The 24,972-nt window shown below is 52.4% G+C and overlaps 2 protein-coding genes across 3 annotated transcripts in view; both read right to left on the bottom strand.

Moving 5' to 3' along the window:
• Window positions 1-7,433, bottom strand: part of LOC119088440 — a 20,843-nt gene extending 13,410 nt beyond the window's left edge. Inside the window, exons 1-8 of the mRNA XM_037208270.1 lie at window positions 7,365-7,433; window positions 6,922-7,056; window positions 6,655-6,787; window positions 6,237-6,383; window positions 4,700-4,826; window positions 4,195-4,406; window positions 3,572-3,734; window positions 3,297-3,361 (exon numbers count right to left, since the gene is read on the bottom strand). Of these exons, the coding sequence (XP_037064165.1) occupies window positions 3,297-3,361; window positions 3,572-3,734; window positions 4,195-4,406; window positions 4,700-4,826; window positions 6,237-6,383; window positions 6,655-6,787; window positions 6,922-7,056; window positions 7,365-7,433 (1,051 nt within the window). The remainder of the gene's footprint in view (window positions 1-3,296; window positions 3,362-3,571; window positions 3,735-4,194; window positions 4,407-4,699; window positions 4,827-6,236; window positions 6,384-6,654; window positions 6,788-6,921; window positions 7,057-7,364) is intronic.
• On the bottom strand, window positions 6,703-24,972 carry LOC119088508 (platelet endothelial aggregation receptor 1-like). 2 transcript variants are annotated; one of them, XM_037208397.1, is made up of 20 exons: window positions 23,720-24,972; window positions 23,157-23,260; window positions 22,181-22,392; window positions 21,246-21,466; window positions 19,802-19,948; window positions 18,808-18,972; window positions 18,297-18,448; window positions 17,828-17,996; window positions 16,684-16,792; window positions 15,795-15,928; window positions 15,409-15,534; window positions 15,125-15,295; window positions 14,795-15,019; window positions 13,922-14,048; window positions 12,513-12,712; window positions 11,879-12,091; window positions 10,800-10,954; window positions 8,450-8,576; window positions 7,678-7,822; window positions 6,703-6,787 (listed from the first exon to the last, which is right to left on the bottom strand). In XM_037208397.1, exons 2-19 carry the CDS (start codon window positions 23,256-23,258, stop codon window positions 7,719-7,721), a joined length of 2,859 nt encoding a protein of 952 aa, XP_037064292.1. In that variant the 5' UTR covers window positions 23,259-23,260; window positions 23,720-24,972; the 3' UTR covers window positions 6,703-6,787; window positions 7,678-7,718. The 2 variants fall into 2 exon arrangements, with proteins under 2 accessions (XP_037064292.1, XP_037064293.1); XM_037208398.1 differs by lacking the exon at window positions 23,720-24,972 and having other exon boundaries at window positions 23,157-23,496.

Raw genomic sequence — 24,972 nt, 5'->3', positions numbered from 1 at the left:
TCCCCTCCACTTGCACGCCCACTACCATCTGTGTTCTCACAGCTACGGTGCTTTGTGCTCACCCCTTCTGACACCACGGCTCTTATGACTCGTGTCTAGCTGGACTTTTGCCAGCACCCTCACCATGAGTGCCCCCACAGCACCAAGTACTAAGTTCACTGAGTACTTATTTGGCAAGGAATGTGACCCAGGCCAACTTCGGGAAGGAAAGAATCAGGGTGGCTCCATCAAGGTTGCTGCCTCCCCAGCCTTTGGCTCCTGTGGACACTCACAAGTCCCATGGTGGCTCTCCATGGCCCCAGACCTCTTCCCTCCCACCCACTCGGCTCTGAAAGAGGGAAAATGGGATGACAAAGGCCCCTTTCCACTGCGGTGTGCCAAGTACTGAAGAAAGACTAGGATGCTGCATCCAGAAGCACTAGTCTTCAAGAGTGAGGGAGCAATGATGGAATCCCCAGAGAATCAGAAGCAGAGGGTGTCTGTCACCATGGGATCTGCTATATAGAAATACTCGCAGAAGCCTTGAAGGGGACATGAAAGGACGCTGGATAGTAGCTTGAAGCTAGAGAGTAACTTGAAAATAAAGAGAAAAATGAAGACTTTAATGATTAGCAAGGAGTCATTTGGAGAAGCTGGTATTTATTGTAACAATTGTTCATGACTCCATATTTAAAATCTCCAGTGTATGAACTGGAGAGTCTCCAAAGTGTGGGAAAATCTTTCTAGTTAACTTTGAGTCTCATTTAAGAGACCAATACATTAAAAATTATTTGGCTAAAAGTTTATGCTGTTGTAACTTTGATTATATTTATTCTCTTCTTTCTGTATAATTTAAGAGGTACTTAGAGACCTCCAGGGTAAGATGGAAGATTAGAGACTGCCTTCTGGTGACATGGTGAGTGAAATGAGTCAGGAGAGCAAAGAATGGTGTCGATTCCAAAGAGAGAAATTTTGGAAAGAGCATTGAAAATCACATGGTGTCACGGGACAGCCACAACGTGCAGGAAAACAGAAGGACGGTGCAGAGAAAAAGAGCAAAGTGCACCCGGCTCCATCTGCATGCTTCCAGGTGGAGGAGGGGAAACAGACACCTCCTCCTGAAGGTGGTCCTGGTGGCTCCAGCGAGAAGAGATGGACAGTCCCACCCACGGGACAAACCCACCGTTCTCTCTAAGCCTCGAATCCAGTGGGGGTTCTGGTGAGACAGCAGTTCCTCCAGTGTGGTGGGTGGGTGGTGAGCAGTGAGGAACTCCATAGCATTTTGCCATTCTCCATGCAGGAGATGGCTATATGGCTGGGAGCCATCTTGAGACAGAATCTAATGTTTAAGACTGGAGAGTCAATGGGCGACACACTTCTGCGTTGCCTCCCTCGGTGACATGGCATCAGGTTCAATAAAAACACTTTTTTTCCCAAGTAGCCTTTCATCGCCCACTTTCAGTGATGTAGGCTGAGGAAGTGTAAAGAAAGACTTAGCTACCTTGAGAGCTTGTCAACAAGGAACAATCGGTCACACGAATCAGAGAGCCTGAGGCCAACCTGCCATAGCCCTGGAGTTGTAGACAGCCAAGGGAGGCAGTGAGTGGTAGAAGGAGAGGACTGTGGGGGACAAGCCAAAAACTGTAGGCAACGGAGGGCGTAGTTCAGGTGTGGAGAGCAGAGGCATTTGAAACGAACACTAGAAAGGCAATAGAGGAAGTCAATTAGAAGTTCATTCACTGAAAAGAGCAACACGTGTGTGTGTGTGTGTGCGTGTGTGTGTGTGTGTGTGTGTGTGTGTGTGTGTGTGTGTGTTTAAAGAATCAATGAAGACACAGATTCCTAAAATCAGAAGTGAAAATGGGGACATTATCACTAATTCTTCAGAAAACAAAAGGATTCTAAGAGTACGATGACAGGTCTGAGGCAGAAAAGCAGGTGACTAAGCTGCAATGGAGCATCTGCTTGAAGCAGGAAACCTAGCAAGACTGACTCGGGAAGAACAGGAGGACCAGACAGACTCATAACCAGCAAGGAGACCAAGAGTCCAGAAGGAAATCTTTGCGTCTTTGGTCATATGATTTTAGCAAAGGTTCCAAGAACACTCAGAGGGAATAGACAGTTGTTTTTTTTTTAAATAAATGGTTCTAGAAAAACTGGATGTGCACGTGTCAAGGAATCATTGAGTCCCTACCTAACACCACTTCCAGAAGTAAAGCAAAATGGACCAAAAACCTGAATGTAGAACCTACACAAAACCCTCAGGAAGAAAAAAAAAACAGCACAAATCCTTCATAATATTGGATTTGTCCTTGATCCAATATCAGAATTGGAGGCAGTAATAAGGAAAAATACAGTATGGACATCATATAACCTGAAATAATTATATCTCAAAGATGTTGGTGGCTGGGCGCTCAGGTCAGTGATAGAATAGTCGGTGTCTCAGCCATCTTTGCATGTCTCCTAGGACCCACCAGTATCTCTTCAGTGAAAAAAGACATTATAAACAGATTGAAAGGGCAACCTAGAGATTTGCAGAAAATGTTTTCAAGTCACATAAGTGATTACTGATTAATGTCTAGAACACATAGAGAAGTCCTAAACCTAGGTGAACAATAACCTGATTCAAAATAAGCAAGGGATTCAACTAGACTTTCATTCAAGGAGATCATACAAATAGCTAAGAAGTGTGTAAAGCAAATGGAAATCACCATGAGAAACACCTCAAGCCCATAAGGATGGCTTTGCCAAATCCATGGAGGAAGTGGAATGCCAAGTAGAGGAAAGGTCTCCTTCCAGAAGTTTCTTTGCAATGCCCTCCTGCTAACAATACCTGCTCACAGTTGCTGCTAAGAGTTGTGATGGAGGAAAATGGAAGACTACGATGGGAAGTCCTGAACTCTAAGAGAAACTGATGGTCACGCTCCCCTTAGAATGAGAGCATTTCTCCTTCCTGCCCCTGAGCTGAGCTGGGGCAGTGAGAGAATTGTCCTTGACTGTAGAAGAACGGACTAACATAGTAACAATTGGAGAGTCTTGCCTCAAACCCAGGGCCACTGTCTCTGTACACCATACTGGCTGAGGACCTCCAAGAGGACTCATATTTCTTACCCTAAGTCTTTCTACTTGTAAAATAGAGACAACACCTGGAAGCGCTCCCTTGTTAGTACGAACGGGAGGATCAGATGAATGAATGAAGTATCTTACAGCCTGTTGGTGCTGTAGACACATGAAGCACCATACCCAGAGGGTATGCCTGGTGAAGGTGTTGAAATGTGGGGAGAGAGAAGGGAACTTGCTGCAAGCCAACAAGGTACCTGCACCCCGAGTCATGTCCTTCTCCCTAGAATCAGCTTCTTCAAGGTCTTCGTAGGACAGGAGGCTGGAAGAAAGATCTGACTTCAGCATGTAGACACACATGTGCTGAATCCATCCGGAGGGGCCCTCATAGGTCACTGGAAGGTACTCTGCCCAGAGTCCACAGGACCAGGGCAAAGCTCGGCAGTGCCCGGCTCTTAGGAGGGACAAGTGGTGTTTACAGCAGCCCCTAGGTGGGGCTGGTTTAATGCAGATGCATAGTGGAAGAACTCACTTGTCCCTGGGAGTCACATGCACAGCAGGAGGAGGAGGCTGCCCCACGCTTCTCCACTGGGATCCCCAAGACTTTGTGGGGCAGGCCTGGGGCACAGCTGGTTTCAGAAGTAGGCCAAGGCCAGTGAGCAGAGCTGTTGCCAAGCCAGCAGCCAGTAGCACCCCTGAGAGTTGGAATAGGAAGGGCTTTGTGTTAGGTCCTCAGGCATCATCCCCTGGCCAGCCTCAGCAGTGACAGGGCAGTCTCCCCTAGCAATGCGCAGGGCTAGGTTTCTCCTGGTCTCAAGACCCAACCCAGAGAGCTCAGATTGTGACTGATGGGGACAAGCAGGAATGAGGGTGAGAAGGCCACAATCAAAACTCTGTGGGACCTCTTCTATCCTGACTCCAATCATAGTCCTGCTGAGACCAACGGACTCAGGGGTGCAGAAAGGGAGGATGAGAAAGTCCACTCCAAATGGGGGAAATTGGGATGCCACTATGTACAACTGACACCCTCACTCAAGGCCAAGAGTCATCTGTGGGGCTGTATCCAGAATCACAGAAGAGCTGGCTCACACCACAGCCCTGCCGTCAGGCCCCGTTCCGGACCTTCCGTCCTGGCCATCATGTCTGAATCGGTACCTGTGATCACTGCCCAGTCTGGGCCTAGGGTCAGCATGCTGTGCCTGAGGACCCCAAGCCTGCCAAGCTGATACGGAGAAGAGGGCTGCACAGGGGACAGGCCAGCACCACAAGCTGCCCCCTCCTCCTTCACCAGCACCACTGCGATATTCTCGGGCTTTCCGTTGTCTTGAAACACATAGGTGCCTGGATCTAGGAACTGATGGGCAAACCTGGGGAGCAGAGAGACAGCATGTGGGAGCTCATCTTGAAGGTCACCAAGCCAGGGTGGTATCTTTGGATTACGGCAGGGAGTCTTGGTACGTTAAAACAGTCTGGTCCAGCTAAACTACCCACAATGCTTCACCCTGTAAAAAGGCACTTCCTATCTGAGTACCACTGAATCCTGCCTATCTCCAGATGGACCCCTCCACCCCCAGTGCAGGCTCTCTCTGTCCTAACGTCCCATCAGGAAGGTCAGCAACAACCCCTCATGCCCACTTCCCAGACAGCCCCACTGTGTTACCCTGAGAGGCTGAGGTTTGTCTCGCGTACTAGATGGCCCAGTCTCCTGAAGGCTCCAGAGTCCCAGTGGGAGTTGCTGTTGAGCAGGTGCTGCCTCTGGTACATGGGGTAGTGACTGGCCGACCTGTCTGAGGAATGTTAAGTGTGTCTGGGCTGAAGTCCAGATACTATCCTAAGCCCAGCCCTGGGCAGCCCAGAGCTCATCACCCAGGTCTTAGGTAAGAGGGTAGAACTGAGATGTGTGTTGAATGAAATGCCACATTTTATCGTAGCCCCTTGGCATGATTCACTTATTAGTCTTGGGGTCAAGCAAGCCCTTCTAATCCTCTGCCTACAGAGAGTCCTAAGGAGTCAAATGGTCTGGACATGGCAACAAGGCTTTTGTCGTATTTGTAATGAGCCCAGCTGATTCTCTGGCCCAGGAGATGTAGGATGTCCATCATGGCATACAGTGGGTCCTCACTAGGTGTTGTAGAAAAGCTGCCTAACAAGGCAACTAAGGGATAAACCAGGCCCCTGGCACAGGTTGCTCTACTTGATATGGGTCTTTCCAGTGTGATGGAGAGGGCACGTGACAAGATTTTCCATTCAGATATCAACAACGAGATCTACAAAGGGTGGGGTTCCCCAGGTCCCATTGGTTTCTGGGAAACCAGTGTACCCGATCAAACATGGAGCTTATTTTTCCAGGCTCATGTTCTTCTCTGATCCATATCACCTTGCATTTCTGAAGCTTCTGCTTCTTGCCCTGCTTCTCTCTGCTGTAAGTATTATAGTCCCTATGAGCCTGTCCTTGCTTCAGACAGCCCTGAGGCCACAGCTGGGACAATAAGCTACATACATCACCGTATGGGAACAGAGGTACGTGGAGTAAGGTACATCAGCCCACTCCACAACAGAGCCCCAGGGAAGGACCCCATTTGCTGAGATATACTGAGGGATCTGAACTAATGTTCAGTGGACAGAATGCAGGTAGGTGAAGTGGTTGAGATCAGAACTGGGAGAGACCCAAACGTTCTCCTCCATCAGGAGAAGGCTGCTTTTTCACGAGGGGTCAGGCCTACTCTGTCAGGCACCCAGCGGTGGGGGTTTCTCGGGAGAATGTAAGCTTCCCATCATTGACTAATAAGCCAGTAGGAGGGGCTGCATGGCTCTTGGGAGCAGCTCTGCAGAACGCCAGGCCTGGCAAGATGATTATGTCACAGCTTTGGAAATGATGGGTGAGCTGGGACTCCAAGGTAGGGTGCGGTACAGCCTCCCTCGGTGACTTCCCTCTATCCCACAAGGCATAAAACTCTTGTAGGCCCATGGGTTTCAGGGAGTCAAGGAATGTTGAAACTGGGATCCAGGCTCCATTTAGGCCTTAAAAGTGAGGAAATGCAGTGAGCAAGTGGGTTGTGAGCTGTGTCCAGCAGACGGCTGTGGCTTTCCCGCTGCAGAGATGTAGGCTCTCTGTGAGATCACCCATGTGGGCACAGTGGGGTGGAGAGCCAGGACTTGAAGGGAGAGCGGGTCCCAGCTCTCCAGGTGGCACTTACTATGGGCAAGAAGATGGAGCTGGAAGAGAATCACATCTCCAGCTGCTAGGCAGATCACTGGGTTCGGAATCTGAGGGTTAGTATTGGGGTGCTTCCGGCCTGTTGTCCTGTGATGCCTCTGCAGCCAGGGACCGGATGCAGCTGTTCCTGGAATAATTGGGGTAGGCACAGCAGAGAGCTGAGCCTGACTGGGAGGCACATGCTGGCCCATCGGTCCCATCTTGGAGGAGCAAGCCCAGCCCTGGGAACCTCTTTTTATGAATGTCTCTCCTCGGGGCCTTAAGGGAGCCTCTCTCACACTCTCATCCCCCAAATTCTAGACACAGTGAGGAGTTTATGAGGGGCTACAGATGAGCCATGCAAGGACCCTACCTTATCTTTCTTGCAGGAGCAAACCCGCACCCCTTCCTCAACTTACCTTGGAGCAGGGAGATAAGCATGTCCACTCTGGAGATGATGAAACCAAAGGTACCATGGGGCCCAAACTGGACCAGGTGGACCCTGGCACTCCCTGGGAATTGCAGGTCAGGACCTAGAGTTTCCAAGAGCTCCTGAAAACATGCAATACCAGATGCTGGAGCAGGGCAGGGTGGCAGAGAAGGACAAGAAGAGTTCACATTGAGTTCTGTGGATCCTCAGGGTTTGGTGATCGGCCTCACTTCTCTCCAGTCATCTCCTTCCTCACCAACAGCTGCCCAGGTCGCTTCCTAAGTCCTGGTCCCTCATTCTCTTTAGAGAGCACCCGGATTCCAGTTGGGCCCTCTGCTTGAGTCACCCAGGATTCCTCCTCGCCCTTCTTCCCCTCCTCTCTGTAAGCACCCTACTTGGAAGCCAGTGGGAAACCTCTCACCGTAGATCTGGCTAGCCCCAAACCAGGGGACCACTGTGACCCACCAAAGAGAAGACAAGAGCTGTCTAGCAGACAATCCTAGGTCAACCCTGCCAGGCCGAGGACTTGGCTCCCTTTCTTTCTACCTCCCATCATGAGAAGACATCGAGGCTTGAAGACAGCCATGGCAACAGCACAGTGGCTATGGCCTACCCTTACCCTGAGCTCAGATGTGTGGTCCTGGAAGGCCTGACACCATTTGTGTGACTATAATGAGTGGTCTCGGTCCCAGACCACACCTCACAAGCTCTAACATCTTCATATGATGTTGATTCTTTCCAGTGTCCCTGCAGACATTTAGACCGCATGGTGGGCATTGACATAAGAATATAATGTGACCCCCCTCCTTCCTGCCTTCCCTCAACCTACAGAATGGAAAAACCCACAGACAGCAAATTCAGGCAGGGAAGACCTGGGCTTTTCCCTCCACTGTACATAGTTTCTTTCCAACTGGTGCTTGGCTTCTCTGGAGCCATGGGTGCTGTGTGGCCTCATCTCTCTGCCCCCAGTGGTCAGATGTCTGCTGCCCCAAGTCAGTCAGTCTAGGCTCACCTTCTGGATGCTGTCGCCAGTCCTACTCTTCACACTGAGGATCAGCTCCTTGCCAGGGTCCCAGGACAAGGAGAGCCGGGGAGCGTTGGCCAGACACCTAATGTCACAGAGTTCTTCTGCAGAGACGTATCCCAAGCACTGACAGCTGTAGGAGAGGCACGGGTCCTCTGAGAATGAGAGATGGATTCTCAGCCCCTCCCCAAGGAAAGTGAGCTGTCTGCTTCCTCAGAGGCCACTGCACTGGGAATGGAGGTCGAAGACAATAATATCTATGGTGTAGGCCCCTGCTTTGTCCTGTTAAACCACATATAGCAAGCAGGACTTCTCCCACAATGGGGGCAATGTAGAAGGTAAGGAACAGGCTGATGTACCAGAATCATTGCTTCAGGCATATTACTGAGGCAAGCATGGGAAGAGACCCATGCATCCTGGAACACTTCTGCTAGATCAGAGAATAACCCCCTCCCCACCAAGCTCACAGGTCAGCAGGAGGATCAGGGCTCAGGACAGAAGTATAGATTTCAGATTAGCCTGTGGCCAGAGCAAGCATCTGTATTTGGACCAGGGCCTGGGGTATGACCCCATAGGGTCACGTTTTCTCTAGCCCTGTGCTACAGACCCAGGCTAGCATTGGCCAGGGTCGCCTTGGGTAATGCGGACTCAGGGAAGCTTCTGAAAGGAGCTTTCACCGGGCTTGGTGTCCCATGGGGCTGGGCCCTCTGGGTTTGCCAGGACAAGTGTGGAGAGGCTCTTGGAAGCTGTGCTCACTCACATTCCAGCGCGGTGCTGAGTTTTCCACCTCCTGGGCCACAGAAGGCACTGCAGTCATACTGTTGTGGAGACACACACTCACGGGTGGCAGCCAGGCGGACATCGCCAGGTGGACAGTGCTGGGCAACCTGCAGGAGTTGGCAAAAAAAAAAAAAGTCTAGGCTTTGGTGCCCCTATAGGTCTGGTGGAAGTATTCTCAGCTTGGAAGAACATTCCAGAGATGTGGGCAAGGTGGCTGACTGGGAGGTGACTGGAGCGAGCAGTGGGATGCTTCCCAGATGTGGTAAAGATGAGACCGGCCACACCACCAGATATTAAGGGACACAAAGGAGAGAGTTAGATTAGGGTGTAATACAACAGTCCCACAGGCTGAACTGACACAGAGGGTCGTTTGCAGGAGGAAGTGACATTCCATGAGGACATCCTTGTGAGTCCTGTGTGGCCTCATGAATCTGGGGGAGGAGGAGGAAGCTAGGGAGCTGTGGTCCTTTCCTTGGAAGACACATGCCCATTTGGACGGCCCAGCCATCAACCCCTGTACTAGCCAGACATGACCACGCCTCTTCCTGAACAAAAACATAATTATTAAAAATGTAAAAATGCTATTATAATGCGTACTGTATATAAAATATGTATGGTATAGAAACGAAAAGCTAGTGAGGAAAGAAGCACATTTGGACAGTTGTCATATTTGTAGCCAGTCCTGAGACACGGTGAGGAGGCCTCTAGCCTCACCAGATCTCTGACCAGGGACGGCAGGCATGCTTAGGAAGCCAGACTCCCACAGATGAACAGCTGTGAAGGGCGGGAGAACTCTGTAGTCCAGGTTAGGCTCCAGAGGGACGGACGGGGTATGGAGGGACAGAAACTCTGGTTTGGGGATGTTGTCCTAGCTAGGGGCTCTCTCTTAGGGCTTCTGCAGTAGGTGGAGGCAGTAAGGAGTCCACTCAGCTCTGAGAGTAGGTGGGATGGCAGAGAATGAGGAGACACCAGGGTTTGGGTGTTCTTGGCTGCAGTAGAGATGGCGGGAGAGATGGAGGGTGGCCTGGCCTTGACCTGAGGAAGGACACAGGGAGACAGGGCTAGTTATTAACATGTAGGATAGAGGCGCAGGTTGCCGCATGGTTTTTACACATTCTTGGAGGGCTGGTGAAAGTGTATGTGTGTGAGTCCCAGCCTTGCAGTCCCTGACTCAGTGGTCTGAGTCAGACGCAGAGTTCATTCACAACCAGTATCCCCATACTGGTGCAGTCACTGTCGTTTCAAAGGCTCCACTAAGAGGGGAACAGGGTCACCTGTGCTCATAAGCAGACCCCAGACAGGAAGCGACTGATGGCCCTAGGGGGCAGATGGGACAGGGTCCTGAGGGTGCTGGTCTCTAGCCAGGGCTGCCTCAAGTCCAGGACCACAGGCAGGTTGGTGAGTCTGCCCTCTAGTGGAAATAAGATGGCATGACTCACCTTACTGGCTTTTCTCAAGGCAGCAGGACTGAGAAGTGAGGCAGGGAGAATCTTGATAGCCTTTAGCTAGAGGACAGGGCTTCCATCTGACATAGGGGTGGGAGGCTATAGGATCCTGACTCAAAAAGCTTCTTCTCTTTGGTTCTAATTATGGGCTTGGAGCTGTCTGTCACATGTAGACTAGGACTCCAAGCTGAAATGTATACACAGGTAGGGCCTATCTGGAGGGCAGTCTGTCGCAGGTGGGTGAATGTGCCCTAGAGAGAGAGACCCAGTAACCCCGGAACAGCACAGAGAGCTTTGCACAAATGTCTGGAGATGAGGGGAGGTGGCCTGCACACAATCCCAGTACATAAGGGTGAGGTGGGAAGATCAAACGTTCCAAAACCAAACCCCAAGCAATCCCTAAAACAGACAGACAGACAGACAGACAGACAAATAGCCAGTGGGATGAGGGAGCCTCTCTAAAGACACAGCTGTGTTTTCCAAGGAATCAGCTTCAGAGTGGATGGATACTGATGGCCGGCCAGTCAGTCAGCCCAGGCAGTCCTGACTCTCCTGCTGGCCACAGCTCTCTGTTTACAATGTCCCACTGATGTGATGTGCACAAGGCAAGTCCAGCCTTTGTGGCCACTGCTGCTTGCCATTTCCAAGAAGCCAGATAATCAACAGTCCTTGGATCCACCCAGGGAGATCCCTGCTCTTTGCAGATGAGGGTGGCACAGTGGCCTGGCTTCTCTAGAGTCCTCCATGCTGAGGAAGGTCTCGTTGAAGAGGAACCCCTCTGCAAAGGATCTGACACACGCCAACACCTGTGTCCGGGAACCTGTGGAGTGGCCTCGGGAGTGCCCATCCTCCCTCCCCTGTCTGTCCTAGGTCTGCCGGGCCTACCTGGGGTTGGCAATCCTCATCGCTGTGGCTGTTGCTCTCCTGGTCAGTTTCCAGACCCCTGTGGTCATAGGAGACATGCCCAGCCTGGCAGAGGCAGGAACCATCTGACTTTTGGAAGATCCTGTTTAGACCTCGGCAGGTACAGGTAGAAGCACCTAGGGACAGAGAAGTCTGCTTACCCTCACAGACACTCGGCTGGGGACTGCCCCCTCCTGTCCTCTGGGAGTTTAGGGTCCAGCTATAGAACTCATACACCAACTTCACCACAGTCCTGACCTCAGGGGACTGACTGTCAGAAGACACGTGAGGTCTCAGTTGGTCAACTTCAACCCTGACTTTGCATTGACACATCTGAGGACATGTCAAACAACATTGGTGTCCAGGTGTCCTGTGGACCACTTAAATCAGTGGTCTCAACCTCCCTAATGCTGCGATCCTTTAGTACAGTTCCTCATGATGTGGGGATCCCAGCTATGAAATTATTTTCTTGCTACTTCATAATGCAAATTTTGCTACTGTTATGAATCGCAATGTAAATATCTGTGTTTTCAGATGGTCTTGGGCGACCCCTGTAAAAAGGGTCACACCCCACAGGTTGAGAACCACTATCTTAAATAGCTCTCTCTGAGGGCAGGCCAAGGTATATACCTTTTATAGTTCCCTGTGATTTTCCTGTGTAGCCTGGGCTGAGACCTGCTGCGTACTGGACACCTGGCTAAGGGTTCTTTACCATGCACATAGTGCGATCCTGGTCCTAGAACACAGGCCCAGCTGGCTGCTTCTTCCCAGGGCATGCTGGGAGAGAGAGAGCAGCAGCCCAGTCAGTGGACACAGCAGCAGGGCCCCGTGGCCAAGTTCTGTGAGCTGAGGCAGCTTCTGCTGGTCCAAGTGCTTGCTGGAGGCCTGGCCACGCACACTCAGCTGCACACATGCATCTCCCCCGACAGCGCCGATTTCCTGACCCACCACCACTTATCCATGAAGATTGCTTCCCGAGATGTCACCCTGTAGATCCTCAGGCTGCCCAGGCAGATGAGGACGGCACAGCCACTGCAGGAGAGCATGCGCCTGGGGCTCACCCTGGGGAGAGAAGGCAACACTCCCACAGGGAAGGCAAGCTGCCTGTCCTGGCCGGGCGCTGAAGGTGCCTGGCGGGCATGGCTGACAGTCTTCTGCTCCTGCTGCTTGGCTGCTCCCTCCAAAGGTTCCTGCTGGACAGGGCCTGGGCTTGGATGTCCCCTCGGGACAGTAGTGGCCCACCGGGCAGGGCTGGTTGTCATAGCTCTCTGAGCCTGCAGGGGAACGAGGGCTGTTGTGAGCCACTGACTCCGGCTGTGTGAGCAGGGCTGAGTAAAGCAGGGAGAGTCCTGGGAATGATGGGGACAGACATGGGGGGGTGTGATGGAAGGGGACACTGTGGGCTCTGAATCCTGCCATCCCTATTCTCCTACCCAGGGGTCCCCTGGGTACATAGCACACATCTTCCTCTCAGCTAGACACGGCTTAGGGTGTCTGTGATACTGACTCACTGGGGATGTAGTTGGCACCCACAGAGAATTCAGGTCTCCAGCGGTGCCCCCACTCACCCACCTGGAACTTCACGCACTTTACGATTTTGTCACCCTAATAGTGTGGGTTGGTGAGTCCCAGGCCTGTCTCTTGTCTCACCTAAGGGCCCAGGCCCTCACCTGTCTTTGCCCAAGTGCCACTCACCTTGGGGGCAGATGAATCCAGGGGGGCAGGGCTGGCAAGTCAGGGTATCCAGAGCAGGGCTGCGGTAGGTACCTGCCGTACACAGACGGCAGGAAGTCTCTGCAGAGACCCTAAGGCCACTCTGGTTCTGGGCCTCGGAGCCCCCAGGGCACCCAAGGGGATGAGTGCTGCCTTGAGGGCAGTAATGGGGGAACATGCACCTGCCCAGAGGAAAGGCCCCAGACTCAGGCCACCTTGCCAGCAAAGCCCCCAGCCCAGCTCCAGCACCACCCCCACCCCCAGGACATGGGGTGGTCTGTGTCTGCTGGGCCTCTGCAGGCTGAATTACATTTGTGGAGAAGGCTGAGCCCAGGCAGGCAGGCAGGCCCGGAGCTAATTTCTCTACACCTAGATGGAGGGACATGTAACACAGCTGGGATAGAACTCATGGACAGGAAGTTGGGATGATCTGATATGTGTTAACTGAAGTTCCCAGAGGGAAAAAAAAAGTCACATCTATGTTAAAGACGGACTGATTAAAACTCTGTGATTAAGGAGAGTTGGAATGTTGCAGAGCCAGAAGCAAATTATTCGCGGCTATCTTTTGCTCTCTTGTCATTCACTGGCCACTTCTGTGTCTCACCTGACATACTTGGGACTGTTACATGAAACTGTGTGTCCATCTTAACTTGACTTGCATTAACACAGAAGCTGAGACTGTCGTCAGACAGCGTCTGCTGCAGGCTGCGGCGGATCCTGCATTGACGTCACCTGCCTGCCTCAGGTTTGCCCCGATAGACCGACAAAGCGCCTTGAGTTATGACTTCCTTCTTGCTGGGACTGAAAACTCGACGAAACCATTTTACTTGAGACGTAGCATCTGGGGTAAGCTGAATCCATGTTTCCAGGCCCCCCAATAACCCACCCTTCTTATTCTTCTCATGAGGAGAGCTGTGCTTTTCAATGCTAAGTTCTCAGGATTGGTGATGAACACTAAGGATATTTTTTGTTGTGGATGTATCCTAGATTATCTCCCAGGCCGCGTTTATAAGAAAAAAAAATGTTTTTCATCTAAAATTGAAATGTAACCAAGTGTCTCATAATTGTATTTACTAAATGTGGCTGCCCCACATAGGATGTTGCTGGAGGCTGAGAAGAGTGCCTGATGGCATCTCTTGCTCACTGATACCTTCCCAGAAGGGCTGGGCCCTATCTGGGAACCCAACTCCAAGGGTCACAAAATACATGCCCAGGGACCTGTCACTTCGGTTGCAATCACTGAGACACTGGGGACTGATTTGTACAATCTGGTCACCGAAGAGTGGCTCTGACTTATAGGATGGAGGAGGCGATCCCTGGGGGTTCAGCTTCAGAGGAGAGAGGGCCTCCCTGAGGGGGGCTCAGGCTGATAAGGATGAGGAGAGACTTACCGCTGCCCAGGACCAGTGTAGGTAGAAGAACCCTCAGGGCAGGCAAAGCCCCCGGGGCAAAGTGGGGGTACTCCAGTCCGGGGCCCACAGTAAGAACCAGCCCTGCAGGGGACCATGTCTACAGCACCTGAAGGAGACAAGGCTGGAATGAAGGCAAGGGGAGCCCTGGATGGGCCAGGTTTAGAGACATACTGAGATTCTGTTGGAAGCTCATGGGATTCTGGGAAGGCCCTAGGCTGGGAAGAGAGCCAGGAAGTCCCCAGGATCCCTAGTAGAGGTCTGAGTGGAAAGACAGCTGTAGAGTAGGACATTGAGGCTTATGAAGACCGGGGAGAGAGGAGAGGGCTCTGGCAATCATCACTGTGTAGTCAGAGAGGGAGACACATGGGGTTGGAGCCCAGGAACAGAGAAAATCAAAGCAGAAGTGGGTCCCGCCATTCTTTTGGAGCTGGTTGGGCTATGTGCCCTGTGTGGAGGATGATGGAGTGTCAACAGAGGAACCACTGAAGGACATCTTCCTTATGCCCCAGACCCACACCATGTTGACTCCTTCCTGTCTACCCAAGTAGCAGAGATTTCATAGAATCTTGAGTATGGGACACAAAACACCCTGCGTTAGACTTGCCAAGTCTAATAAACTGCTAGTCAGACCTTCCCTGACCTAGTTAAATCAGGGACTCTACAGCATCTTGGTCTTGGGGAGATACTGGTAGAGTTTGGGTGGGTACGGGGAGTTAGCGGGAGGTCCTGGAGTGAGTGGGTACCGCAGCTTAAGCTCAGTAAAGGGCTCTTTCAGTCTCCAGCCTGCGCCCCAAAGGGCTGGTGACTCTAAAGGAAAGAGCCGGGCCAGGCTAGAAGGTCCTAAGGGCTCACCTGCTGGGCACTCTGACCCTGGCTGGCAGGGGATGGCAAACACATTGGCTCGACCGGTCACCTGTGTGTCAGGGCAGTAGTAGCCAGAGGGACAGAGCTCACAGTCTTGTGGGGAGGACGCCCCTGGCTCTGAACGGAAGGTACCGGGTGGGCAGAGAAAAGCACCCTGTGCACCTGGACACCAGTGGCCAGGGGGGCATGGGTGGTCTTCAAAAGAAGAGAGGCCTGGAGGGAAAACACCATGAAAAGTAGGGTCTCCCTGAGGCCTTCCTGTGGCCTCTTCCCACTCATGCCCCAGATGTCCATGTTAGCCTGAAAAAGGGCTCCTACCTGGCCATGGGCAATGGTACCCAGTGGGGCAGGGGAGGCACTCAGCTGGGCTCTGGCCTCCTTCTGTGGCCAGGTAGGTATGTTCAGGGCATGCCTGAGGGGCTCCTGGGTGGGATTCACTCATTCCCGGGCAGTAGTGGCCAGCAGGGCAGGGTTTCCTGGCTTGGGTTTCTGCAGGGTGAGGTCTACACTCACCTTTCTACCCAAGCGTGCCCTCCCAGGCCCTCTCCAGGTACAAACATCTTCTAGACTGTGACCCATGTCACCTTGCCCTAAGACCTCACCTGCTTTGCACCACTGTCCTGGGGGACAGGGCCCACAGTCTTCTTTTTTCTGGGCTCCAGCGGTAGCCGCCAGGGTGTGAGGGGGACATGGGATGGGTTCTCCACTGCCCTCAGGGCAGTAAAATCCTAAAGTACAGAGTTTTCACTGTGTCTGATAGATAGTGAGAGCCAGGACAGAATGAGTCCAGAGGGCCCGAGTGGTCATGCTGGTCAATATGGAAGGTATGGACATACATCCTGTTACCCCCACCAGTGTGGTAGTCATACCAGGCGCCATGTGCACTGCCCGGGACACATTTTCATATTCTATGCACGTACATGTTATATAGACAACTGGGTGGGTCCTGAACATCTCATACCTGCAGGCCAGAGGCAGGGTCTGTTACCTGGTGGGCACTGTTCTGCACATAGCTGTTTCTGGGTACATGAGGCCTGAGGTTTGCGGGGGTCTAACGTTATTTCGGAGGTTCCAGCTGAACAGAAGTAGCCAGCAGGACATCTTCCCCACACCTGTCCACGTCTAGTGGTCCAAGAGGGGGTACAACAGTAAGAAGCAAGTGATGGAGGGTCTGCTCTGAGGCAGGAGGGAGAGCGCCCTAGCTAGAAGCTTTCTCTGGGAATCGCGGTGCGGTGGTCCTGCTTTGGAGCCCCAGCAGATTGGATCAGTGTGCCGCAGGCAATGCTAACACATTAAGAAAGAGCGCAAAGTAGGCAGCTTCTCCTGAATGACCAGCAAGTGAAAGACCTGCGTGATGTTATCCCACTAAACTGTGGGGCACAGTGACTCAGGAGTAGAACTCAGGCTGCCTTCAGCCTGTGTCCTCCAGACAGCTCAGTCACCCTGAAACAGTCGCCCCTGGAAATGGGGACAGATGGAGCAAGCAAGTATTCTATCTGCTTCCTGTACTGACTGGGGTGCCTCCGGGGTCCCTGAGGGCTTGGGCCTGGACTCTGAGACATCCGTCTGATCTCTAGTTCTGCCACAGGGGAAGGCAGGCCCAACCAAAGGAAAGCCTTCTCAAACAGTGGAAGGGGGACAGTCCTCCCCATAGAGCCTGAGGAATCTCAGCTGTTGGGTTTGAAGTGGGGAAAGAGTTTCTTAGACGCAGCGTCAAGTCTGTAGAGAGCCTGAGTGCTTGTGTTTTATCTGTATCAGTGGGGATACCAGGCCCAGGGCCACCTAGAGAGACACTTGAGCCTGGGCAGCAGGGCTCTCCACCCATGAAGACTGGACAGAGCAGGCAAAGAGCTGCGGATCACCGTAGTTTGACTGACCTGCAGTAGTGACCAGGGGGACAGATGGAGCAGTCGGTGTCTTCCTGGAGACCTGACACATCCTGAGGAGTGAAGGTCCCTGGGGGACACAGGCTTGGGGACCAAGTTCCTGGAAAAAAGAGAGAAGTAGTAGAGGAGGTGCCTCATAGGGGCCTGGGCCACATCAGTGAATGGGGCCCATAGCCTCCTCCCCTGAACTAATTCATGACGTGAGTATATCTGTTCTTCGGTTTTCCCTCTAGGAAGAGGACAAACCAAATGACCACCACAATGGAATAACCCTGGAGGCTGCAAGATGGCTCCATGTGCTAAGAAGCTAGCTGCCAAGCCTGACACCTTGATTTCTACCCCTAGGACCCATGCAGTGGAAGGAGAAAATGAATTCCTCCCAACTTGTCCTCTGTTCTAGCACACATGTTCACACACACACACACACACACACACACACACACACACACACACACATAATAAAAATAAAAATGAAAAGCGGAACAATACTGTTACAGGGTCTTTAAACAGTAGTGAAAAGTTGGGGTACAAGGCCATGCCTCTAGCAAATGTTAGACTCCTTGAAATCCATTTTCCCCGCTTAAAACGCAACAGCTGGGGTAAGTCTGAACCTTTTCCACATCTGTGTGAGGGTGAGGAGAACATCCTCTTGCCTTTTCTCCTCCTCTGTGGGAAGCAGGAGGTAACTGGACAGCAAGTGCCTTGGTGAGTTGCTAGGTCCCAAGCACATGGCCTTCTGATCACAGACATGGCCCTGGCCGACAGAGTGCTGACTCTGGCTGGGTTGTCTTGGTACACGGGCACTGTGTTTGAACAGGTGTCAGTCAGCCTCCTCTACACAGGAATGCCTCTGAATGCCTCTGATGCCTTTGTATTGTGTGCCAGGTGATCATCAGGACCCTTCGGGAAGAGGTGTAGGTACAGCATGGGATCAGAGGAAGAGAAGGCCAGCAGTAGAATGGGAAAACACACAGGAATCTGGCCAAGACAAGAAAGCAGGAGGCTGGATGCGCTCACATCAGATCCTGGTACAGGTCGGCATGCCTGGGGGCTGGAATGAATGGGTGAAGGAAGGCAGGCAGGTTGTGGGAGAATAGGACCTGTAAGAGTGTGAAGATGAGGCCCCTACACATACCAGCTTGGCAGTAAGCATGGGCTGGGCAGGGCCTGGGTGTCTGAGTGCCAGGATATGGGCAGTAGGAGCCTGGTGGACATGAAAGGCAGGTGTCTGAGCCCAGGGAGGACTGGTAGTGTCCACGGTGGCACAGGACAGGCCATGCAGCTCCTGGCTGGCAGAAGTGACCCTGGAAGGTAGATTACAAATAGACATCTCTAAGTCTAGGACAGGAGTGGTAGAGGCGTCTCCATGGGTTGGCATGGTGTCTTTCTTTCCTTGGGTTTAGACCACAGGGGCAAAGAGGCCAGGAGAATTTGGGAAAAACTAAAGCTTAGGAGATGAAAGTATCGGAGTTCATTCCTTGTGACCCACTGCGCTATCTTGATGCCCACAGTCTGAGGGCTAAGCTTCACCACAAACCAAGGCCATACCTTTTGCCTCCTGGATCAGGAGACTGAGCTCCTTCCCATAGGAACTTGGGAGGTACCTGAGGGCAGGGGACAGGTGTGGAGGTAGAGGCGCTGGTATCTAAGGAGCAGTCAAAGTCAACTGTGCAGGATCCATTGGCTGAGCCGAGGTCTAGGCTAGGACAGAAGTATCCAGCTGGGCAGGGCCTGCAGCTCCCTTTAGAGGTGCCACCTGCAGAGAGGAGGTCCTGGTACAGGGCTTTGTTATTCTGTGGGCTCAGCCATGCCATAGAGCCACAGTGGAGCCTGGTCCAAACTCTTGAATGGAACTGCCACTGGTTGGGTTTCCCCGGGCAACTTATTCTGGGCTAGCCAATGGCACTGCCCGCAGGATGTAGCCCGAGGGGTAGAAGAGTTAGGGAGCCTTAGCTGCATCTGGTCATGGCATGGCACCCAGACACCCGGCCAGTAAGTTTCCTTGCCACTGCATTGCTGTTCACAGGGAGACCCATGCTCAGCTCTGAGCACCAAAGGGAAGAGTCCCTTTTGGTCCCCTGGGAGTAGAGGAGAGGACACAGGGAAGATGCTCACCCATGAGGTTCCTTGTTGTCCCCAAAGGGCAGGGCACTGGGAACACAGAACCCTGTGGGCAGTAGTGGCCTCGGGGGCAGGGTCCATTGAGAGGAGAGCTGATGTCTCCCTGTGGGGTGGGGCTGGCAGCACCCCCCTTACAGTAGTAACCAGCTGAGCACGGTCCTTGGGTAGAGAAATATGTGGAATTTTAGCAGAGCTACAGAAACTTAAGAGCTTGTTTGAACCCTGTCTGTATTAAGAGAGGTCTCTATCATGTTTCTACCTGGTCCTACCACCAGCTGCTACTGCCCCTAACCCTAGAGCACCATGGAAAGCAAAGTGAAAAGAAAAATATCAAAAAAACTATACACCACTGAGCAGCAGTGATGTCCTTCCAATGGGCTCTCTCATTGGTGCAAGAAAGGACCCCAGCCACATAAGGAGAAGCGTGTGAGTGTCAGGGAGTACTGGGCTAACTCTGGCTGGGGAAAATCCCATTCTCCATAGCAGCCACTGAGATGGTCCTCTTGGCATCCTCTGTCCCATGGAGAAGACAGCCCGATCGATCAGCGATCTGTCCAGCGTCACACTTGTTTGAGGCACAGAGCCCATTGATATCTGCCTGTAGCTACAAAGCCTGCTCTTGGCAGCAGACAGACCTCACAGAGAGAGAGGAAGGAAAAGAAAGTGGCAAGCATGATCCAGGCTGCACTCAGGCCTCCTGAGGAGTGGACCTTAGGGCCTGAGAGCTTGGGGCAGGCACAAGCCTTGATTTTGATTTTGGTTTTGGTTTTGGTTTGGGAAGCCTGTTCATGGATCGACAGACCTGTCTATCTATCTATCTATCTATCTATCTATCTATCTATCTATCTATCTATCTATCTATCTATCCATCGATATATATGAACCAGACAAGGAGTCACAGAAGCTGTGCCAGTCTGTCTACTGTGAGAGGCCTGTGTAGCAGGGCTACCCTTAGGCTGCCTATCTCTGCTGGCACGTCCATACCTACCTTCTGGCCATGTGTCGCCTTCCCCAGGGCAATAGCTCCCTGCAGGGCAGAGCTGACAGGCCCTGGGAGATACAGCACTTTCCTGTGGGTTCAGGGTTCCTTCTGGGCAGGGATGAGCTGAGGGTGTCCCTGCTGGGCAGTAGTGACCTACAGGCAAAGCCAAAGTAATCAGGGGCTGTCCAGGAACCTGGCTATCCTCTAACATGTGGCTTCCCATTACAGTGACAGAGAAGTAAGAACAGCCTTGAGGAGCAGATGTCAGCCAGAGGGGAGGGCATGAGGGGATACTAGGCAAGAAATGAGGCTTGTAGAGCCAGACTTTAGACATAGACCTGTGTGTCATGGCAGGGAGATATGAGCATATGCTTGAGAGTATGGGAACATAAGTGTGTAATAGAAGCATGACTCTGAGTATATGTATAAACTTGTGTGTGTGTGTGTGTGTGTGTGTGTGAGAGAGAGAGAGAGAGAGAGAGAGAGAGAGAGAGAGAGAGAGGGAGAGGGAGAGGGAGACAGAGACACACACAGAGAGAAACAGAGAAGGGGGCTGAGTGTATGCATGAATGTGTGTGGTTTTGTTTTGTGTGTGTGTGTTGTGTTTGTGTGTGTGTGTGTATGTGTGTGTGTGTGTGTGTGTGTGTGTGTGTGTGCGTGCGTGCGTGCGCGCGCATGCACATGCATGAAGGAGGCTGAAAGTGTGCATGCCTACACAGGACCATCAGCCTCAGGATAGGGTTATCCTAGCGACAGGAATACCTGATGGAGGTAGCTCTGGCTTGTCAGACTGAAAAGGAAGAATTGCTGATGTTGAAGACAGTGGCCCAGGTGTCACTAACCTAGGATTTTCCTAGAGTTCACAAGGGCCACAACAGGCAACCAGGCGATTGGGTGACTGGGTAGGGAAAACCTAGTCTTAAGCCAAGTATACAGCAGTGCCTTCTCTGAGACATTTTCTGAAGGAGTCAGCCCAGAGCCCTTGGGTCTCTCAAGAGTCCCCAGGACAGCTTGAGACAAAGCAAATGCCCCATGTCCCAGGCTTGAGCTCTCTGTCAACTCATTCCTGGTTCCCAGGGGAGGAGCCTGGATGAACAGAGCAGCGTGGAACAGGAGACCACCCACCACTGTAACATCTTTCTATTGGAGGAGGGTAGCATCCCCAAGGGTTATAAAGGTGGGAAGGTTGGAGAAGGGTACAGACTGCCCTGGTTTAGTGAGAGGTGTCCTCTGAGGCCTCAGACCAGCAGCGGAGGGCTGTCTAGGCTCCCTTCATGAGCTTCACCCCACACCCTCCCTCTGAAGTACAACCAGCCCCACTGTATGGGTAGGTCTAGTCAGGGAAGCTGAGGTCTGATTGGTCACTGGGTATGGAGGCCTTGGACATAACCAAGATGGCATCCAATTGCCCTACTGTGGAGAAGAAAGGCAAGGTCAATCCCAGAGTTACCTTTTGGGCATGTGATAGGTTCCACAGTGGCTGCCTTGGGACAGTAGGTGCCTTGTGGGCAGGATAGGCAGGTGTCAGCCCCAGACAGTGGGCTAAAGGTACCAGGCTTACAGGGTAGTTCATGGTGGGCCCCTGGAGGACAGTAGAATCCTGGAGGACATCTGTATCCATGGGTCCCATCAGTGGGTGAGGGGACAGTGCTTCCTCCAAGGCAGATGTATCTGAGGACACAGAAAGCCGTGGCTGAATCTCCTCCATCCTGCTGAGACAGGAATTCCCAGGTAGCCTTGGGAGCCCTGAGTCTCAGGTTTGCTCTGGAGCCAGACCAATGTGACAGCCATGGCTGATGACTCGGCTGGGTTCCTGGGACCAGAGCAGGTCACGTACATAGGAGGAATTCCTCAACTCAAAACATGCCCTATGATGGAAACCAGAAAAAGAGCTCAGGGAGATGGCTCTTCTCTTCGAAGGGTCAGCATCTTCCAGGTAAACTCCACTCCCTGCAAATACTCCTCCCAGTCCTCAGTGCCCCTAGGCAGATAGGGCCGTTCATCCTTGAACATCTGAATGAAACTCCTGGGGACCGTGATGTCTCTAGCCTGTGGAACAGTGAATAGCAAATGCACTGTGGGCATCTCAAATGCCTGTTGCCAGTGGCAGCTGGCCAAGTCGAGAAAGACTCAGGCCTGCAAGTGTTAGGAGGTGCCTTGAACCTCACAAGGTTATCACTGAGAGGCCATGGGGGTATATATACAGCAGTATGTAAAGGGTAGGATATCCCCAGCCCACATGCTTGGGGAAACAGCCCTTGATCTGTGCTCTTCAGTAGAGTCAAGGAGAGAGGGTGAAGATTAAGGATTAGTCTGTGTTTGGACTTCTTTGCAGGCTCAGGTTGGGACTCAGCTCACTCCTCCCCTTCTGGAGGGTTCCCTTACCCTGCATGGCAGAGACTAGCCTCCAGGACTTGAGATAGTCCAGGCTGACCACAGTAGTGTCCTAAAGGGCATGGCTGGCATTGGTCCTTGCTGTTCAGACCACGAGCAGAGGAATAGAACCCAGGAGGGCATGGAAGTGGAAAGCCTGTCCCCATGGGGCAAAAGAAGCCAGGGGGGCAGATGTCATTCCCAGAGAACCCTGGGCCCTCCACCTGTGTAGAGGAGAGAAGAAAGAGAAGATGTCCTGTTAGAGCTGTGGCATCTGCTACCCACACCACAGTTAGAACTAAGTGTCAGGACTAAAGCCAGGGCTATCGCAGGATGCTGCACATTCCACTGCATCTTTCTCTCCTTTCCGTTTCCTGTCTTATTGAGCCCATGAGGCCTCTGGAGAGGAGTCACCAGGACCCCTGTAAGGATTCTGAACTCTCAGAATCTATTTCCTTTCCAGTGCATTGATGTACAGTTCCCAGAAGAGCGGGCACCTCCACTCTAAAAGGAAGATCTGCCCAAGAGAAGGCCAGGACCACACAAGTTACATGGCAGGTCAGTGATAAGTCAGTAATTACTATCCACCTCTGTCTGCCCAGCCATCCTCAGTCTGTATCTATCATGCTATCCAACTCTTCTTACATTAGGTGTGAAGATTCCTGTATGTATATGTCTGTTCCTATTGCCACATGTTATCAATCTAAGATGCTATCTAGTGGAAGACAAGCTATGATCACTCTGGTCATGACTGCCAGACACCTTAGCTTCTATGATATTGCTAATTTATTAGTATTAAATATGAAAGAGATGCACGCACATCTTACAATCATGTGAGAAATGGTGGGCTCTGTACCCTGAGAGCCAGAAGGTCAGGGTAATCTGGCTTTCGGGCAGTTGCAGCCATGTAGGGAAGGAAAGGCTTCCCAGAAGTTTGGTGGTCCCAAGCCCATAGACCCTGGACTTCTGAGGTCCAGTGTTTACCTACTTTGTGTTGGATGGGAGTTGGGGACACAGCACCCCCTGTGCAGTAGTGGCCAGAGTGACAGAGTCCAGATGGCTGAGTCAGCCCTTGTGACACACAGAACATCCCTGGAAGGTGCAGAAAAAGCATGTGACAGAGAGATTTATCTTCACCGCCCACATGTTCCAGCAGAGACCCTGCTCTTTCTGGTTGTGCCCGTCTGTACCTTGCCCTCCATCTGCACTCCCCCACTTCAGCCCTTCCCCCATCCTTCCTGGTCAGGCTCAGACAAGCACAAGATGAGACAGCAAGCAGACAAGGGGGTGAAGTCCAGGAGGGGCTGGAGACTTGAGATTGTCCAGTCTCACTCCAGGAGTTCCGATCTCAGATGGGCACTCAAGGTTGTTCTTATCCCAAGTCCTAAAGGTAAACACGGGGGCAGGCAGGGTACAGGGCTGAGGATGCTCTAAGTACCCAGAGTGGGAGCTATATGAGAGGCTACACTTCTCCTGCTCCCTCTTTCCTTCTCTTTCCACACTTCTTCCCAGGCCATCTGACCACCCATAGTTGATGGAGAGTTCACAAACCTGCTGGACATGGCTCACAGTCCAGCTCTGTGGTAGCTCCTGGCTTGGACCCAAATGTCCCCTGAGGGCACGGGTGGGCAATGGCTGAGTGAGAGCCTGGGGAAAAGAAATAGTCTTGGACGCATAGGCTGGAGCCATGGTTACAAGATCTAGGAGTCAATGGCAGAGTCAGCTTGACTCGAGGTGACACTCCTATGCTGATCCGCCTAGATCAGAGACCAAGGATCCTAGCCCCTTGATCCATGTGCTGACAGGGAGGGTCCCGCATGGTTGATCATCTGGAGTGGAAGAACACGGTCCAGGAAATCTGCCTTCCTTGAGAGGCCCTGGCCATTGAGCCTAACTGCCTTTTTCCACACCAGGCTATCACCCTCGGCACAGACCAGTCTGTGTGCCACATCCTCTTGGGGAACTGAGTTAGACTTGACCAGCTAGGTCCTGGGGCTCAGACTGTCCTTCCCTGTCCTTTACCTGTGTCTCCACTGTGCTCAGACCTAGGCTGGGCACTGCAGAGACGCAAAGCTGTGAGTGACAGGGATTCTACCCTAGTGTAAGTCCCTAATACACTCCTGTTGCAACCTCGCCAGTTACAGCCCTTCCCACGCCAACTTCAGTTGTTAGAGCAGCTCACAGTGGCTGTGAGTCACAAAGTGGTCTGTACCTGTAAAAACAAATCCATCAAGTCTCCGGGGATCAGCATACTCAGAGGTCACCTGCTAGCTCCTGGAACCTACCTGTGCTGGAGGCCTCACAGTAGAACCCCATGGGGCAGACCTCACAAGAGCCCTGAGCCTCCTGAGGCTGGAAGGTTCCATTTCCACAGGCCTTTGGCTGGGGTGACCCCTCAGGACAGTAGAAGCCTTGAGGGCACCGGAAGGACGTCGGGGTGGCTGAGGTCTGGCCAGGGGGGCAGTAATATCCTGCTAAGCATGGCCCATCAGGGAAGCGTTTCCCAGTCCCTATAGAGAGGGGTGGAGACAGTATGGTTGGTTTCAAACAACAACAGGTGCCTGGGCCCAGCCTACGCTTGAAGGAGTCTTATGCATGGCATGGAGTCTAAGGCATGAGGCGTGGCAGGCATTTCTCTGTCTCTCTTCCTGGCTCCGTGTTCCCTCCTGGATGTGGGACCTTTTCTGGAACTGTGCCTCCTTCTGGCTCTGGAACCTCTTGGCGTTCTGAGACCTCTCCTAGCTCCTAGCATCCAGCTCTGCAGGCCCTCTTAGCTCTGCAGTCTCTCCCAGCCCTGTAGCTCG

Source organism: Peromyscus leucopus, chromosome 9 (genome assembly GCF_004664715.2).
Source record: "Peromyscus leucopus breed LL Stock chromosome 9, UCI_PerLeu_2.1, whole genome shotgun sequence".
NCBI classification, from domain to species: Eukaryota; Metazoa; Chordata; class Mammalia; order Rodentia; family Cricetidae; genus Peromyscus; species Peromyscus leucopus.
The sequence above is the reverse complement of the archived record's forward strand: the minus strand, read 5'-3'. Positions and strand labels throughout refer to the sequence as shown.